Source organism: Vidua chalybeata, chromosome 8 (genome assembly GCF_026979565.1).
Source record: "Vidua chalybeata isolate OUT-0048 chromosome 8, bVidCha1 merged haplotype, whole genome shotgun sequence".
NCBI classification, from domain to species: Eukaryota; Metazoa; Chordata; class Aves; order Passeriformes; family Viduidae; genus Vidua; species Vidua chalybeata.
In genome coordinates this window covers 16,416,798-16,434,651 of record NC_071537.1, presented here as the reverse complement: position 1 = coordinate 16,434,651, position 17,854 = coordinate 16,416,798, and the positions used below count along the sequence as shown (strand labels likewise).

General features: G+C 39.1%; 1 protein-coding gene across 1 annotated transcript in view; it reads right to left on the bottom strand.

Moving 5' to 3' along the window:
- Positions 1–3,621: 3,621 nt before the first annotated feature.
- Positions 3,622–17,854, bottom strand: part of PLCE1 (phospholipase C epsilon 1) — a 112,050-nt gene continuing 97,817 nt past the window's right edge. Inside the window, exons 22-32 of the mRNA XM_053949688.1 lie at positions 15,403–15,534; positions 13,997–14,287; positions 13,087–13,250; positions 11,927–12,188; positions 10,938–11,056; positions 9,651–9,779; positions 8,692–8,901; positions 6,710–6,871; positions 6,338–6,556; positions 5,391–5,602; positions 3,622–4,301 (exon numbers count right to left, since the gene is read on the bottom strand). Coding sequence (XP_053805663.1) covers positions 5,423–5,602; positions 6,338–6,556; positions 6,710–6,871; positions 8,692–8,901; positions 9,651–9,779; positions 10,938–11,056; positions 11,927–12,188; positions 13,087–13,250; positions 13,997–14,287; positions 15,403–15,534 — 1,868 coding nt within the window. The 3' untranslated portion in view covers positions 3,622–4,301; positions 5,391–5,422. The remainder of the gene's footprint in view (positions 4,302–5,390; positions 5,603–6,337; positions 6,557–6,709; positions 6,872–8,691; positions 8,902–9,650; positions 9,780–10,937; positions 11,057–11,926; positions 12,189–13,086; positions 13,251–13,996; positions 14,288–15,402; positions 15,535–17,854) is intronic.

Here is a 17,854-nt window from a genome sequence, read left to right as displayed (position 1 = left end):
TTCAGTATTGATTGCACTAGTTCACAACTTCCAAGTAATTAAACATAAATTTACAAACATTTTTAGAACAGACATCTGTGTATTAAGGGATTAGAAAATACCTATGTATTGTATTATACATATAAAATACCTATGTATTATATTATATTTACTATGTGGACCACAAACCTGCATGCATAATACTGGTGATTATACACATTTCTGTCTGCTTAGGCTGTCATTCCCATTAATTTTGAGTAGTTCTTTTTAGTTTAGTTGTTAAGTGTTTGCAAATACAGACATGGTTTAAATTCTGCAACATTCCAAGGGGGCCATTTGTCAGTACCTTTGTCAGTTCAGGAAGGCAAAAACAAAGATTCAACATCTTAAACCATTTATTTTTTTACAACATATACAAATACAGTTTATTCAAGTCAGCAGAGAGAAAACAGTCCAGGTGGAAAAGTCACTTTTAAAATTGCTCATTTTACATAGTTTCCAAACATATAAAGACTGGCACATAGTGATGCTGCATTGTCAGAATATTTTGACATGCTTGAAGAGGCAGAGGAAGACAACTGTACAAGTCACTCTCAAAGAGCTTACACATCTATTGGAGCAAAATCTATTTACTGCTATTTATTTTTGTGTTTAATTTGCTAACTCTGCCAAATGTCTATCTCTATTTAAATTACAAAATATTTATCACAGACAGGAAAAAATTACCACCATTGGTACATTTAGTGGGCTACCCTAAAAGTAAACTGAGTTTTATAGTGGAATAGTAACAGACAGTGATTAAAAACCAGATGTTAATTGAAGCAGTTGAAGAGCAGAACAGACAGTTGAGGATCAGAAGCTGCAAACTTAGCCTGTAAAGCTACCAGCAAGGTTTTCTCTTTTTGAAAATAAACTATAAATGGAAGAGAAAATGTTCTTGAAATATTTGGATATTTCCATGTTGAAGTGGTTAATTCTCAAAAGCCTGTGAGTTCTAGAAGCAGACACCTTCCTAAAAGCAGCTATTCAGACACCTCACCTAGTTATATTTGTAAGCAAGGAAAAAAGTGTCACTAGGCTTAAAAAACCAAAAACTGAGATAGTATTTTTTCGTGTTCTGACTGCTCTTCCTGGGGTCAGTAAGACAGAACCAGGAAGCCCTTTGGGCGGTAGAGGAAGCAGCTCCTGGAGTGCCCCAGTTCCTACAAGCAGAGAGCTCTGCATGCACACGGGAGCTGGGGCTGCCCAGCTTTTGGCCCTTACAGCCACACGCTGCAAGCACCACGTGCTGCACAGGGAAAGGTTAAGAAATTGGTAGAAAAGTAGCAGTTTTTAAATAGTACAGAATAAAATACTTTTGTGTTTTTGCCAATAGGCAACGGAGCAGGAGAAGCAAGAGATTTCCACCTGAAAAGTGTGCAGTGCAAGGCCTGCTACTGCTCAGAGACTGCATGTTTCTGGAAGATGTTGATTATTTACGTTCCTTTCTTTCAAACTTTATCCTGGAAGCTGCTTCCTGTAAATAGTTTGTAATGTAAAAATGAATGTATTTTCCTAATTAATGTCCATACTCAGCCAAAAGCATGGAAAAGGACAAAATTATTTTGTCAGTTTGTCATAGGAATGTGTGGACAGATTCCTGCAGAAATAAAATCTGTGGCTCAACAGAATAAACATTCCTATTAGCATAACAACTTAGCACATGAAAGCTCTTTAACTGGGCTTTCACAGAAGTTAACAACTCCCCTTTGCTCTTTAATGCTTCAAGTTGTATTGTATTTCCACTACTTGGAACCAGCAGGAGAAAGGGCACTGCAATTCTTTCCCAAATGCACCCCAATGTGTATCATGTTTCACCAAGAAAAGTTTACCTGAATATTTACCAATACCTAAACTTTAAATTAAGTGATGCAGGTACTTTAATGAAAATACTGGAACAAGTTCATTAGCCTTACACAGTTCCAGATGTCTACAGGCCTACAAAGTTAGGCTTTTAAAATAAAAAGCCAAATATTTTGCTGTTCTCCTTCACTGTGATAAACAGCAGACAAAAGAGGCTTTAACTGTGATTGATGATGAAGATACTTATATTAATAAGCTATTCTCACAGCTAGAAAAATTAGCAGAAATAGTACAAAGCTGCTAATTTTAAATGTCCACAAGACTTCAGGCTAGTGTTAGGCCTGTGGTGCACAGTATAACATGACTACTGATGTCCCCTTTGCTTCCCCGTGTTTTTTTTTTTTTTTTTTTTTGTGTATATATCTACGTGACAGAACAGCCCTAGTGGATGACAACATGGGTATAAGAACTTTCTATGTTGAATCCAACTAATTAGCAAGGGTGTCTGCCAGCCTACTGTGATACTACAGGCGATACTAAGAATTTTCAGAGCTGCTAAAGATAAAAAACCCTCCCAAAACCCAAAAAAGCCACACCAACAAAAAAGAAAAAGCTAAACAGGTAAGGGCAAACTACAGGACATTAAGTGTTTTTATAACAGAGCGAATGAAGCTAACATTTAAAAAAATCATTGCATTAGTTGAATTGTGCAGCTGGTTGATGTATTTCCCAGTAATTCCAAAACATTCCAAAGCAAACTATGCATAGAACTATGTGTAACTATGTTGTCACTTCTTAACATTTTGCTCGGGCTCAGTCTTTTCCTTGGGCAGGGAGCACACGTCCCTCACAGGGGCTGCTACTGTTGGAACTGGTAATGAGTGACAGGCTGAGCTGGCTGGGGGCTTGAGTTGAGTCATGTTGCTGATTTGCAAAATGCTGCTTTGGTACATAAGTTCAAAAGTTTACTTTTGTGAAAGATGAGCAGTGGGAAGTGCATGGCCTCTGTGAGAATATGCCACTGAGAAATTTGACCTTTTTGTATGTCTGTGGTTATTTTTTCTGAAAGCTGGAAGTGACCTCAAGAGGGCACTTTTTTGCTTTGGTAAATGGCTACTTTATAGGCATTTTCAGTAGTGTATAGTGAAAGACTTCATAGATTCTGGTGACAGAATGCAGGTTCTGTCTGCTTGTTTATATGCCAGTTAATAACTTTGTTTTCTTTAATTTCACTTTCTTATTCACGGTGGGGGCATTAGCTGTCATGAGACTACTGCCTGTAACTTCTTTCCTTTGTTTAGGGTTTGCTTTAGTGAAACAAAAACATGTGCAGAGTAGTTTGTTCCCCACAGACACATTTCTTGTGGGAGATCAAAGGGATGGCTGATGGCAGCAGTTGTTTAATTTGTGCCCCTGTAATGGATTATTTTAAATAACTAAACACATCAGTAACTCCCATGGAGGGAAAAAAAAGAGACGACCAGAACGAACCTAGATAACAAAAGATGAATTCAGCACACGTAAAATGTCACAACAGTGTTTCTATGTAAACAGAATTGTCAAGATTTATAGTGTAAAGTTCTTTATACTCTCTGGGTTTAACAGACAAGTAAAAAGACAATTCCTGACTACATGGAAAAATGTGGTTTGAATTCAAAATTTTGAAATATTACATTTATCAATGCATTGTTTTGAATTTGGTCAGTACTGGGTATTAAACATCTTGTGCTGAAAAGAAAGAACTAGAAAAGTTCTAATATTTTTTTCCTCTAAGTTCAGAGAAAGATAAAAAAATCTGCATTTTCTAAAAAGTAGTATATGATAAATATACTATACAATGGCATGTACTTTAAAACATGATCATAAATATTCTTTCTTTAAACACAAGCCTGGAAAACTAAATTTATAAGAAGAAAATGTTTTTCCTTGCCAAGATCTCACTACCAGTAAGGTGTACTCAGCTACTGTACATTATTTTGTTAACGTAGATAAACCATAAATAATTTTGAGTTTTTTGTGTATATTCACCAAAGTTAAACAGATATGCAAAGGAAGTTACAGTATATTTAAATCTCTTTACAATCACTTAACACAGTGTTTAACAGTAATCATCAGGTAAAAGTGCGTTATTTTAATATAATACACATAAAAGACCACTCTGGTTCTCTGCCTTCAGATTCCTTAGAGGCAATAAGCTAAAATTATCTTTTGTTTAAAAAGGGGAGGGCGATGACACGTGTTTGTTTACAACATACAGTCCAAGAAAACTTCTCCATCCGCCTATGGAGAATCTGCAGATGTGAAGAAACAGGAAGAGAGGAGTCTTCGAGAGCTGACAGGCATCTTTCCCATCTACAGTATCCCGTTTAGGATTCCCAGAGTCTGGATGTTAACCCAGCAGCATGGCCTGGATTAAACATCTGTAGCACAGGCCACACAATTCTGACCAGTTCAGTCCGCAGCAGGATCCTTCAAAGGCACTGCAGAAGGATTCAGTCATGTAATTCCATATTTGGGTTTTATAAAAAAAAGGAAAAAAAAAAAAAAACCCAAGAAAACACAACAAAACAAGCCCCCAGCAAAACAAAAACCCGACCAAATGCAGAAGAGGGAAAGTGACTCTGATTTTCCCATAATTTACTTTGCTTTCTTTGAATTCAAATTATTTAAATGCATTAGGGGGTTTATAGCAGTCTACAAATAAGCTATCAAATTAATCCCTTCCTATTTGAAATACCTTGCAAATGAAAGCTGCTTAAATTCTGTTAATTTAGTGACTTAGCAGTAGCATTACAGTGCATGTCAAATAATGCTTTAATAATTAGATGTATACAGAAAAACAAATGTACTCTTAAACTGGCCATCTGTGAGGTGGGATTATCAACACTGAAAAACATTTCTTCTTCATTTGCAATGAGCTGCAACTTCCCAGCTGCTGTCACAGTGCCGTAGTAGCACTGTGCAAGTGTCTGGTTAGTGTACAGTGCTGGGCAAGTGGCACGTACTATCTCCATAGAAATGGGACAGTCTTGGTTGTGTATTTCAGTTGTTTGAAGTCAAGCAAGATGGAAGAAAATGAAGAGATACAGAAAGGATAGTGTAAATGTTTAAACATTTCTGGCAAAATTTCCACAGACAGAAATTAACACTATAAACTTGTTCTAGCTAAAAAAGAGATCACCAATCCTGATGATTTTGTTATCTGGACATTACAAAATACAAAAAAAGCTCTACTGCTCACTTCCATTTGCCGTGGCCCAGAGCAAAAGAGTAACAGAGCATCGCTATTTAAGCACAATTGTTGATAAAAATGAGTACTGCAAAATCAACTGCGATGCAACATTTTGTTTTAAATGGGCAGAGAAAGTGAGTGAAATTCCACCATTCTGATTCACTTTGAGACCTTCCTGAAGTCATCGTGCCTGTGCACACCAGTGTATGAGGCTTTAATGGGTCATTCTGTCAGTCCTTGTACCTCACTTGGTTTGCTGAGCTACAGCTTGGAAGCAGGAATCCTCTGTGCCTGCTGCACTGAAAGCCTGCTCAGTGCTGGGGTCGGTGTCTCATACCTGAGCAGGCCATGCCGTGGCAGCAGCCGGGACTATTCCATGATGTCACTGAAGGCCAAGGCGCAGGCGGCTCTCTCGTCCCTGCCCTGGGGACTGTCCGACAGGACCTGCAGCGCGGGCGACACGAAGCCCCGGTACTGCTTACTTGACTTGGTCAGCTTCTTCAGTTCACTGGTGAAGGAGATGCCTTTTCTCTTGTCATCTCGTGCTGCCTGTAAAAATTAAAAAAGATCACAGAGGTGGTTTAACAGCTGCTTGTTCGCTGGGAAATAAGGAATGAATATGAAAACACCTGACATACTGCTGAGCAGGCCTCCCTTTAGGAATTCAGTACAGCTGTGCTTTCATCCAGGTACTTCCTTCTGATTGTTCTGAATAGATTCATTAAAAATTGTGCATTGTTAAAGATATGTTTAGCAAATTTTGGTAATCTGTGCTTATAATACAGTTACTTTAAAGCAACAGCAGCTGTGGATTGGTGTTTGCTGGAAAGGAGAACACAGTTCCTTCTCCCAGCAGGCATGTACTTCATTCCTGCCATTTTTTAAAGCCTGAGATAAAGCAACAGAACAACTTTTTCACTGGCCAGGAATAAAGGGGACTTTATTCCAGTAGCTTTTAAGTGCTGCCCATTTGAATGGTCCTTTATTATGACAGGGAACATGGCATGCACAGCCAGAAGGTTTTGAGAAACAGAAAGCTGGTAGCAGATAAAGGTTGCTCTGGACTTGCAGGCTGTGAGGGAATTGTATTGCTGAATGTAACTGATGCAGTTTTGCAAAGGAATAAGTAAGGGAGGTTCAGAGAAAAGAGGAATTTGCTTTTTGCTGTAGTCTGTCCTGTCCATCTGCTCTCATGCCAGTTGTGTCTCCCTTACATGGAAAGCAGGTTCCCATTAAGCTGATCACACACCATCTATAACATCTGCAAAATATTGCATCTTTTACCTGAACCTGTTCTTTGAGCTTAAGGATAAATTTTCCTGCTCCCTTCCACTTGCTTTGGGCCTGAAACACACACTCTTGATCAGAGAGAATCCTCTGAGATGGTTTAGATGTTGAAGACTTTTTGTTTGCTGGCTCTTTAGTCACCTCTTCCAAGAGCACATAATCACTTGGGTTTGGATTGCTCAAAATGCTGTAGGAGTACTTGGCTTTGCAGAGAGTCTTTAAAAGCAGAAAAACAAAACAAAAAACGAGGCATTCCATCAGATTCAGGTTACTAAACTGATTCTTCAGCGAGTGCTGAAAACAAATCCCACTTTAGCTTGTTTGAAACCAATTTCCAGCCCCCGTGTTGAGGTAGGCACACACCCTTACCTGCTGTATGACATCCTGAGCCGTGCTGAGGCGTGGAGCTTTGATCACGGTGCGTGGTTGCTCTGGGGAGACATCATGTACCTGAACAAAGAAGCTGTCATCCTCAGAGCTGATGGCTGCTTCTTCCTTTGCTTCTTGAAAGACATTTTTCTCATTTAAATTCTAAAGGAAAATGACAGACAAATTCATTTACTTAAGGGAGGTAACTAATAGCTTGTGGTCACACAGGGTTTTATTACAGGGAAATTGGAGATTGCGGTTGCCTCAGCTCAATTTTTTAAATGCATTATAAGAGAGTTTTGACAAGCCACTATTGCTAATAATAAATAATAATAATGATAGTAAATACCCATGTTTTCTAAAATTGGTATTTGAAATACCTTTCATAGTAGGTGAGGAATGGAGATGTTTGCATAGCATCATATTTCACAAAAATGGTCCCTTAAATCCTTCCCTTATGTATACAAATTGGTGCTTTCTCATGTAATGGTGCCAGTATGATGGGAGATGGTGGAAAGGGTTCTTTTCTTTCCTGTCCCTGCACTAAAGTCAAAAGAATTTAGAGAGCCAGAATCTGAGCGAACATTTTCCTGTGGTGTGGAGCAAGAGGAAGGCTGCGTGTTTCTCTCTCCCTTTTCAATGACTACTGCAGATTTTTGACATAATTCCTCCTTGAATCCTCTTCTCAGAGAATGCATTTCTGTCCAAAGCCTAGGAACACAGCTTGGATTCACAAGCTGTAAATATGGACTGTGTATTGCACCCTGTCACTGGACCTGCTCCTTGATTTTCCAGTCAGATTTGCAGCTTCATTTCTAGCTCCAAGCTATGAGGTCCTGCTGTCTGCAGAAAGGCTCAAAATTATGGATAATGCTTTGAGGTACTCCCATAACAGGACAGAACAAAAGCATAATTTTCATATGTGCTAAGGCAGATTTGTACCCATTTTCTGAAGGAATGGGGCTTGGCAGAACACACGTGGCAGCATACACTGAGAGACGCGGTGCTGCAGTCAGCAGAATTCAGTAGGCTACTATTTCCACAAACAAATTTCTACCCTTTCATTTTTGATCCAAATATTAGATATAAAGAAAACCAAAATGTGGCCTTGTGTAAAATAATAGCAATTTGTCAAATTGAAGCTTTATCAAAAGTTGTGTCAAAATAAGCAAAAATACATTTTTTTCAGTTTAAAGTATACCAGAGCCCATCTGTCATTCATATATATATATATATATATATATACATATGTAAAATCTGTGTACTAAGCAAGCATTTTTATTTGCCTAACTGACCAAAGAAAGTGCCTCTGAAAATGGGATCATTAGATCATTAAGTGTCTTTCTCCTACTTTCTTTTTGTCTCTGTCTCACAACTCACAAGCCTGGGCACTAGCATATTTTAAGCTGTAGATGCTTTGCTCATAGTGTAAACTGAAGTAATCTTCCTCCTTTAAATTAAAAGAAATCATCTATTTAATTATTTTAGCCTATAATTGATAATTTAATAATCCTTTGAGGCTTTTAGACTTATTCTTTAGTATTAAAATTATTTCTAATTTTTCTAGACAGATGATAAGTTGCTGCCATCTAAATTGATGGTGTTTTTCTGAAGTTCTGCTATCTATGATCCTTTGGTTTTAACTATTATCTTTATATTAATTTCTTATCATGGTATAATCTAGATTTGCATTAAATTAGAACTATCACTCCAAAGAGAGTCACTGAACTGGTGACTGAGCCATAATGAATAAACAGCACACAGCTGATACTGTAGCTGAGGGAGGTCCAGTTGGTGTCACACAGGTGTATGCAGTCCAGTTGTGCTTCTCACTCAAGAATTAAGTTTGTTTTTAAATAATGTGCACAGCATTGACATTAGTCACCAAGTAGTGAAACAAATACTGCACCCTTTTGTTTTGTGGTCTTAAGAGCTATTTTTAGCTACTTTTGTAAATAATAATTTATCTAAAACAGACTTACTTCCTCTCGAGTTTTAAAGATAATTCTTCCAACATATCCTTCTTCTGGGAACCAACTGCTTAAAAGCTGCACTAGCCCTTCTTCAGGACCAATTACTCTCTGGAATGGTGGTTTTCTGCATTCACTCTTTTCTTTTGATATAAAACTTTTCTCTTCCATCAGAAAATAGTCTGCAGCACATGACTCGGTGCCTTTTATGGTAGCCAAGAGCTAAGACAGACCACATACAACAATTAGAATGCTAAATATAAACATTGCATAATTAGTAGTTATAAATGAGAATGAATAAGGAAGCTTTAAGAATCAGTAAGTATTCTGACAGTGCAGGCAGGATTTCTGATGTGCTATTTATTATTCAGACATTTTACTCCAGGGTAATGTCCTGTTCTCTTTAGCCCAGCCAAGCAGTTCAACTATTCCAGACAAGGCAGTACTATTTAAGCTTATTTCGGTCCTTTTTGGCTGGCCAAAAAATTTATTCATAATCCCAGGACAGTACAGTCTTTTCCCACTGCTAGAATAACAATCCCTGCTGAGTTAACTGGTTTTTCGACTCATGAACTTAGCCGTCTAACTTTTACTCTCTGTTCCTATGGTGCTTCACTTCAAAGAATTGTGCAGAAATGTTTGCCTTTGTTTTAAGAAGAACCCACTGTACCCATTGACTATAACAGATTGTTTTTCTTACCTGCATATGCCCAAATATTAAAATACTAATAGGGAATATGTTCTAAGATTATAAATCCATTATCTGAAGCCAAGATTGGGCAAATGCCACTGATTATATTCCGTGTTTGCTGTGTAATTAATTCCACAGCAATGCATTTCTAACCGCACCCCTTGCTGTGATGAATGAACTACAACGACCCTGTGTGTGAGAAGTGCAGGGAGACAGAGGTCCAGCAGGATGTTAGTGTGGATTCTGGCAATGAAGAGTCTGCAATTCAGCAGGAACTCACCTGATTGAGCAGCTGTGCAGCCGTAGTCCCCACACTTACACTGAAAACAGTGAAAGGCTCTGGGCCTGGAATTCCATGAACTGTCACTTTGTAAGTCATGGTAGCTTTCCTTTCTCCCAGGCTAAACAACTGTTCAGACAACATTCAACAGGTTACTGGACGTTTTTACATAGGCATGTTATTTCTAGGTTGCTTTAAAGAAACTGTGCACACAAGTTGTGAGGGCCTTGACAAAGCAAAGCTGTTCAGTTCATACATGGCTCTTCCTTACACTATGGATCGAGACATCTAAAAAACCCCCAACAAACCCTCCAAAAGCCTCCATTGTATCTTGAAGCTGAAGATAAAAAGGAAGTTTTCCAGTGGGAATAGATAAACTATCACTGGACAAAGGGCCAACCTCCATCACTCATTCCCTATTCTAGGTGAGCTCAGATATTTGGATTCAGCATACAGATTACTGGATGAAAAGCTATCGCTTTGTTTTAATCTCCAAACTATTTGTTCTTCCTTTCTACCCTAGTAATTCACCAAGATACAAGTCTGACAAGTATTCACAGGAGGTAATACCTGCAGCACATCTGCTGCACACACAGGAGGAGCTCAGAAAGTTTTATCTAACACTTTATGAGTCAGCAAAATGATGAAATACATGTTTAAAGTTGCCAAAACACAAGTAACCCAGGTAGCGTAACAGTAAGGGCTTTTAAACAAAAATCACATCTGTGCATGCATATTTTTAGATATACAGATACCTATATGTATGTATACATATTTGCACATATAAACATATGGATGTGCACACACATATATAAATCTGTATGATTTATGGAACTGCAGAGTTCATCTTTTCTTGTAACAGAAATCAATTTTACTCTCATTATTTCAAAGTTGTTGCATCTTCCTTTTTTTTTTTCTTTTTGGTCTCAAATGTTTTGCTTACAATTCATGCACAAAAGAATGCACGAGGCTGCACTGAACCTGACTGCTCATCCACATTCCCCCAGTCGAGGAGCACATTTCTTGTTCTATACCTAAATACAGCAGAGGAGCCAGACTTTGAAAAGATTTACTTTCCTACAGTTTTATCCAGGTAGGATAACCTTACTTCCACCAAAGCAAAAAAAAAAAAAAAGGTAGGCATCAAGGTATGTCTGAAGAATGTGCGAATGTGCAGGTTTGAGGGCTAACATCTTTGAACACTCCGGCCCTGTAAATCTTCACATCATAGTAGTTATTAAACCAAGAGTACAGGTAATTCATGTACACAAACAAAAAATAAATTACCATGGATGCAGGCAGACTGTTTCCAGAGGGATTTTCTTCCATTCTCCGACTGTTTATGAACAAACTGGAAATTTCTAATGTTTCATTGTGTAGGTTATGGAGCTGGACATGTCTGTAGCCTAAAGAGGAAAACTCTTTCTGTAAATACTTTGCCACATCCTAGGATACAAGTCTCATAAATGGAAAACTCAAATTTGTTGTATTTATAGCTACACTTTACCACACAGGTAGGATTTTAAGCACTCTAATACCACTGCATTAACACTCTGTACAACAGGGTAACACAAATCCTACTGCTGAGTGGCTCATAGAGCAACCTGCCTTTGTTTTACCATAACATTCAATATAGTCGTACATAAAATATCTAAATATCAGAACATGAATGAAGCAAGGTCAAATTCTCATTGGAAAATGCATGTGTATGGCCAAATCTCCTCACATGCTAACCCAGACAGTTGTGTGACATTAAAGTGGCACAAAGCAAATGTAAGAGAGCTACCGGCAGCATGGAAACTCTCTCCCCCAGGTGTCACACAATTAGTGATGTTTCCTGATCTCTCACTTTTTTCCACCCTTTCTTCGACTCCCCTCCAGCCACGGCTGTGAGATGCAATTCCCCTCTGCACAGTGATCAGCTGTCGCAGCAGTTTCTTGGGCAAAGGACAAGGGCAGGAGTGAAAGCACTCCAAGCTTCCTAAGGGAGCAGCCCGTCCCCTGGTGAACACAGCCTCAGGAGCAGGTGTGTTCCACATGGCCCTGCCTCCACAACAGCACAGGATGGGACTTTTTACAAGCCATTGGGGCAGCTGCCAGCTCCCTGGGAGTCTTTGATCAGCACTGCACTGCCAGGCTGTGGTGTGCTGTCTGGTATTTGCTCCCTCTCTCCTCTAGAAAAATGCAACTGATTAAAAATTCCCCTCTGGAAGGATTCAACCCAGGAATCTGCTGGACCATTTTGGCTTAGGGTGCCACCACGAGCTATACTGTACCTCTCTTCAGCGCTTTTAGGGGAATGATCCTCTGAGCTGTTACAGCTGAGCAGTTATTTTCAACAACTGCAAAGCGGAGAAAGACCAAATCTTCAAAGTGAACCCGGAAAAGGAACTGCTCGTTCCACATGGGGTTGAGAGTGTTGCGGTGGATGGGCTTCGTGCGGAAGTGGCAGCTGTCCAGGGGCATCCCCAGCACGTCGATCTCGATGCAGGGGCTGCCCGTGCTGTTGCTGGGGCAAACGTTCTGGCCAGACACGATCTGCAGCCGAGGAGAACGGAGAACAATTAGTGGAGTAATCCCTATGCTGCCACGATCCTGAGCTAAATACTGCTCAGCACACCCCTAAGCACAGTTTGTTGATGTGCTGAATTAATTACAACACTCACTTTTGTGATTGCCAGGGCAGGAAGTTCAAAAGCAGAGCTCCTTCAACCATCCCACCCCCAACACCACTGCTACGGTATCTTTCCTCTGCAAAAACACTCTATACAACTGTTCAAGGCATCTGAACATTAATCCAGAATGAATGTGCCACTAATGCAGTCAAAAAGGATCACATTTCTCTTCTCCATTACTCTGGGGTGATGGCATTGAGCTCTGGCTTGCTTTGGCATACACAACACAAGAATTAAGTGTGCAATTACCACAGCTGGGAAAATTCTGATTCTTATGAATTTCACTTTTCTGACACATTTCCTGGAAAGGACTAGCTTCTGAGAGTACATTTTTTTGGCCAAAAATCCATGAATTATGTATCTTGTTATGTAAGTTACAAAAAAATTTTTTTTCAAGATTCAGTACAGCTTTTCATAATGGCTTTTTGTGCAGCTTTTCAAGTGTTCACTAATGTGTAGAACATCAAGGCACATGTGTAATTTTACACAGTTGTGTAGTGCCAGGGAAAATGCTTTCAGGACTGAGTTTCAACAAATACTGTGAAGGAAACAGGAGAAGTAACTATGGATACAAATCAGCCAATACAATAAAATAAAGACAAATCTTTGTTCCTTTCCTCTCCAATTTCTGTTAGTTAGGCTGACCTTTGGAAGCAACATTTAAAGATTCAATCTTTTCATTTAGAAGTGTGACTGTAATGCTGGTTGCATATTGTCTACGTCTGTTTGCCTGTATGAAAATTCCCTTTTCATGTACTTACTGTTAAAGAATATATAGCCGGCTCTTTATTATCAAGGTCTCTTTCCAATGGACAAAAATGCTGGTACATTGAACAGTTTTTATCCCACAGAACTGGAGGTTTCAGAACATATCCACAGCCACCATTAGCCTCAAACATTGCTGCATTGAGTTGCAGAGGAAGATCTGTGAAATTAAGGCAGCCAAAACTGATAAGAGAGCAATGGTACAATGGAAAAAATGTAACAGTGAAGACAAAGTCATGTTTGAAGTATCTTTTTAAAAATTATTTTAGTTACGTACTATTTCTGGTTTTCAGAACTCTCTGTGATTTATGTGTCCAATCTATTCAGTAATTACACAAAACTCTAAGAACAGTTCATCCTTTCCATTGTCGGGCTTGCCTACAACAGTTCTCTGGGAAGTTTGTAGGAATGTGCCCTGAACTGCATAATGAAAGAGCACTGTAGATGACCTAATGGATCCCCCATGGAAAATGTGAAGGAACACAAGATAAGATAACAAATATTCAAAAAATGATCAACATTAAACCAGCATCCAAGGCAGCACTTCCAAGCGAAAAATACTTCAGTACCTTTTTATGCTTGAAATTATCAGAAAGGGATAACAGTTACATGGACTGGGAGAAAAAAAAACAACCTTCAGCAATAAAATAAATATAAAAATGGAAGTGTTGCTGTCCAGGCACTTCTGGGTTATCAGGGAACCTGGTGCATTGGCTCCTGGACTCTGAGGTCACTGCTCTCAAGGACCAGACTGTTGTGCTATGAACCTGCTTGTAGCTGGGGTGCAGATACAGGAAGATCCCCTTGGGAGAGCAGGGAAAAGTAAACAGGGAAAATACAAATTCACAACTTAAGACCTCTTATCACATTTCCAATGTATTGAAAGCTGGGTTTGGGTAGCCTTACCGTCTGTTTGGTAGTTCAGAGCCACAAGCTGCACACCGTGCAGCCAGAAGATCAGGGGGTGGGGGTTGGAGGAGTCGATGCGCGTGGCAGCGGGGTAGGTCCTCAGGAGCTGGCAGGTGGTGTGCTGGATCAGCTTCTGGGAATAGCGCCTGCAGAGCCGCTTGGCAGCGTTCTCGTTCAGGGACGAGATGTGATAGCACTTGGGAGTCCTTATGATGGCACTGAGGGAGGCTGGAGAGTTGTAAGGAGAGCAAGGATCTTCCCAGGTCTGCCGCATCGCATCAAAAGGACCTGGAAAAGAAATAAGGTACAGCTGCAGGTCCAGAGGCTCCAAAAATGCAATGTTTTCTAGTGGCTTATGTGTGTGTGCTTTGGTTATGGTACAAAAAGGTGATCCTGGAAAATGACACTACTCAGGGCAAGTGTCACAGTCCTTCTCACACAGTAAGAACAATCCTTGAGAGGAAACACAATGTCCAAGTATTGAAATAATACCACTATTAGATGTGCTAACAAGCACTTTCATAAATATATACCTAATTGGCATTTGCCTGAAAAAATTAAGGAATAAAATTCCCTTCTTCTCATTTATACATTTTACATGAGGAAGAGAGGCAAGACTGAAAGCCATCTGCTAATTTTCCAAACAGACATCTACAGAGACTGCAAAAGTTAGGGGAAAAAGGCAGCAAAATACTTATATGCTTTAGAATTAGGCACCACACTTCTTCACTTTTAGGACACTGGCCTCTAGAAGGAAATCTCTCCTGTCTGCTGCAGTCCTGCCCTTGGGCTGCAAGAAATACAGTCCTCCCTGAGCCAGAAAATGAGTTCAAAATATCTCTTTATGGCAATCACTTGAAAGGCAGGGGATCTGGGTCTTATTCCTGCTCCAGAACCTTTCCTGTACTTTCTTTGTATTTCTTTACATCTGTTCATAGGCAGAGGCACAATTTCCAGGTTCACAAACTGAATCACCTGGAGGGTCTAATTTGCATAATTAGACACATTTGGACTTGGCTGAATTTTAGGCTGCTAAGTTCTATTTCAGACAATAAAAATTCTTTTCTGCACCGGCCCAACAGTTCTGGCTTTCATTTGTACTTTGAAAATATTCACTTATATAATCAAAAATATAAACTTTAAAATACTTAAAATGTACATTAGTTTTGAATTGTTTATGAATTAGGGTCATCATATTTCTGATCAAGTAATCCTGATATTCCACACTCACCACTTCAGTTGTAAGAGTGGTACTGTAATAGCTGCTGTGCTAACGAAAAACCATTCCGAAGTTTAACGTTTTACACATTGCAAATTATTTGATCTTTAACAACTTGGTCTGGTACATGTGTTGGATTACGGCGTCATTCCACGTGACTGGTGAAAGAAGATGCTAACTTTACCTTTTCCAGATGCTTTGGCAAGAGCAGCTGACTCCCCGGGGCTCAGCCTGCCAGGATTGTTGCCAAAAATGGACTTCCTGCTTTTTCTTTCTTTTCCTCTGCTAGAGCCAGATGGGTTTAGAGTTGACAAGCCTGTTCCCATAAATGTAAAATAAATGAGCCAAAAAACATGACCAAGAGGGCAAGACATTTTCCACCATATTTTACATTATTTTTGAAGACATGAATACTCCTGTTATACAGCACACAGGACAAGCAGTGTATTTTTCTCCACAACTTAATTTCAACATCTTTAAATATATACAGACTTTTATATATGTATATATTATGTATGGGTTTATATATAATGCATATATGCATGCATTTATATAATGTATATAGAAACCCATATGAAACAATACAATATACAATTCTCTCTCTGTGATATAACTTTTCTCCATTGTACTTTTTGGCTTGAAGGAGGTAAAGGCTTTCTCTCAAATTACTAAATGGTCTAAACTGATACTAAAAAAATCTGCAGTAACAGTCCCAAGGTATTCATCCCAGAAATAATTTTGAAAAATAAAAATATTTTCTACAGAAGCAATAAATCTGTACAGTAGTGAATATCATGGAATTCATCTAGGTTAAGATACCTACATAATTAAATAAATGCAAGATTATGATTTTAAGATATAATGTAATATAATGTAATGTAATATAATATCATATCATATCAATCATATGTCCAAATGCTGTTGGTTAAACAGTTTAACTTCAAAATGTTTTCAGAGTCATCTTCTTCTGTTTATTTGTACTTCAGTGTTGGTAAATACAGTTAGGTGTGCAAAATCCATTACCTATTTAATGGCCAATATGTACTAGGAGTAGAGCTGGAAAGCTCTAGCATAGCTATTATTCAAACTTGTGCATTCTAGAAATATAATCATTAAAAGCCATGACCTGAATCTTGGTGAAGTAAACAGACTTAATCCCACTTAAGGTCAATTCCTCTGTTGGCTTGGAGAGAGACAAATTAAAGTGCACAATAATTATTCTGACACCCACAGCAGTGAGATGTGGAACACTCTTAGAAACCCAAGATGTATTTGTGATATAGAATGTAACAAAGCAAATACACTTTTACATGCCTAACTGTGACTCCTAAAATGTCCCACATTAATTCACATCAATTTACACCTGCCTAAAGACAGTTGTAGATTTAATACTAATATTTCAGATACAAATGTAAATCACAAAGAGGATACATTGGCCTCTTCTGATTGAAGACTGCCCACAGCTGCAAATTTTCAGCTCTCAATCTTTATGGCATGTGTGCATGTACTTACTAAAATTATGCACACAGTTTCAATGCAACGGCTTGGGTTAGTAATACTCAGAACGTACATAAATGTCTTCCACGTTGGAGATGTGTTGTCTCTTTGAGCCAAAGCATACACATAAACCACAGAAATTGGGATCAATGAATATGAATTGACTAGAAGAATGAGGAGTTATGCATTGTGTGCTTCCAGCACTATTTAAACCCAGTTTTGAATGGATCAAATGGATTTGGCAAGTAAGATCCAGTTTCAAAATCCTGTTGTGGAGACAGTCACTGAGGAAACAAACTACCCTCATAAATCACCAGAGTGCAGTGCAGAGCCCTAGGGCTGACAACCCAGTGTGATGGCCACAGGGTACACTGCAGCTGGCAGCTTCCTTTCTGTCTTTCATGCTTTGCATGTTACACATCTCTTCCCACAGACATGCTCCATTTTTCACTCCAATTCAAACTTGACTTCAAAATATAGCTTTACCAATTCATAGAACCATCAAATCACAAAATAATAGAGGTTGACAAAGCTAGGGAAGTCATTTGGTCCAACTCTCTGGTCAAAGTAGCTCTGGTCAAAGCTCAGATCCCACCATACTGTACATAAATCCTATTGAACTACCACAGGGTCAGAGTAAATGTTTTGTGTTTCCCTACAACCCCTTGCCATGTTTTTCAAGTTATAGAATTTAGTGCCCATTTCATGTGTTAGATATAAGGACAGTGCTTTACTGCTTCTGGACTTAATCCAGAGGATTACAAGCTTCCCTGCCCTTCTTCTCATCATACTAACATAACAGGTTAAACTATAATTGCCACCTTCTCACCATGTGTTTCAGACCAACAGAAAGTCTGCAGGTTTGCAGACCTTAAAAGGGAATTTACAGCATTTTTATATGCAGGGTGCCCCTTTTTATGTTCACTTTAATTTCTTGAGAAATGATACTACAGGGGCAGATAATCTGATGTGATGGAGATGGTGACCGAATTTCATGCTGGTGAGCGCAGATGAGTCCCTGCTCCCTCCACGACTGCAAATCCTGCTCTTATGTACTCAGTTTCTCTGCTCATTGTGTAAGGATCTCAGCACCAAGGTGATGAGCCATGTGCCAGTAGCAGTGCTCAGGGGTGCTCCAC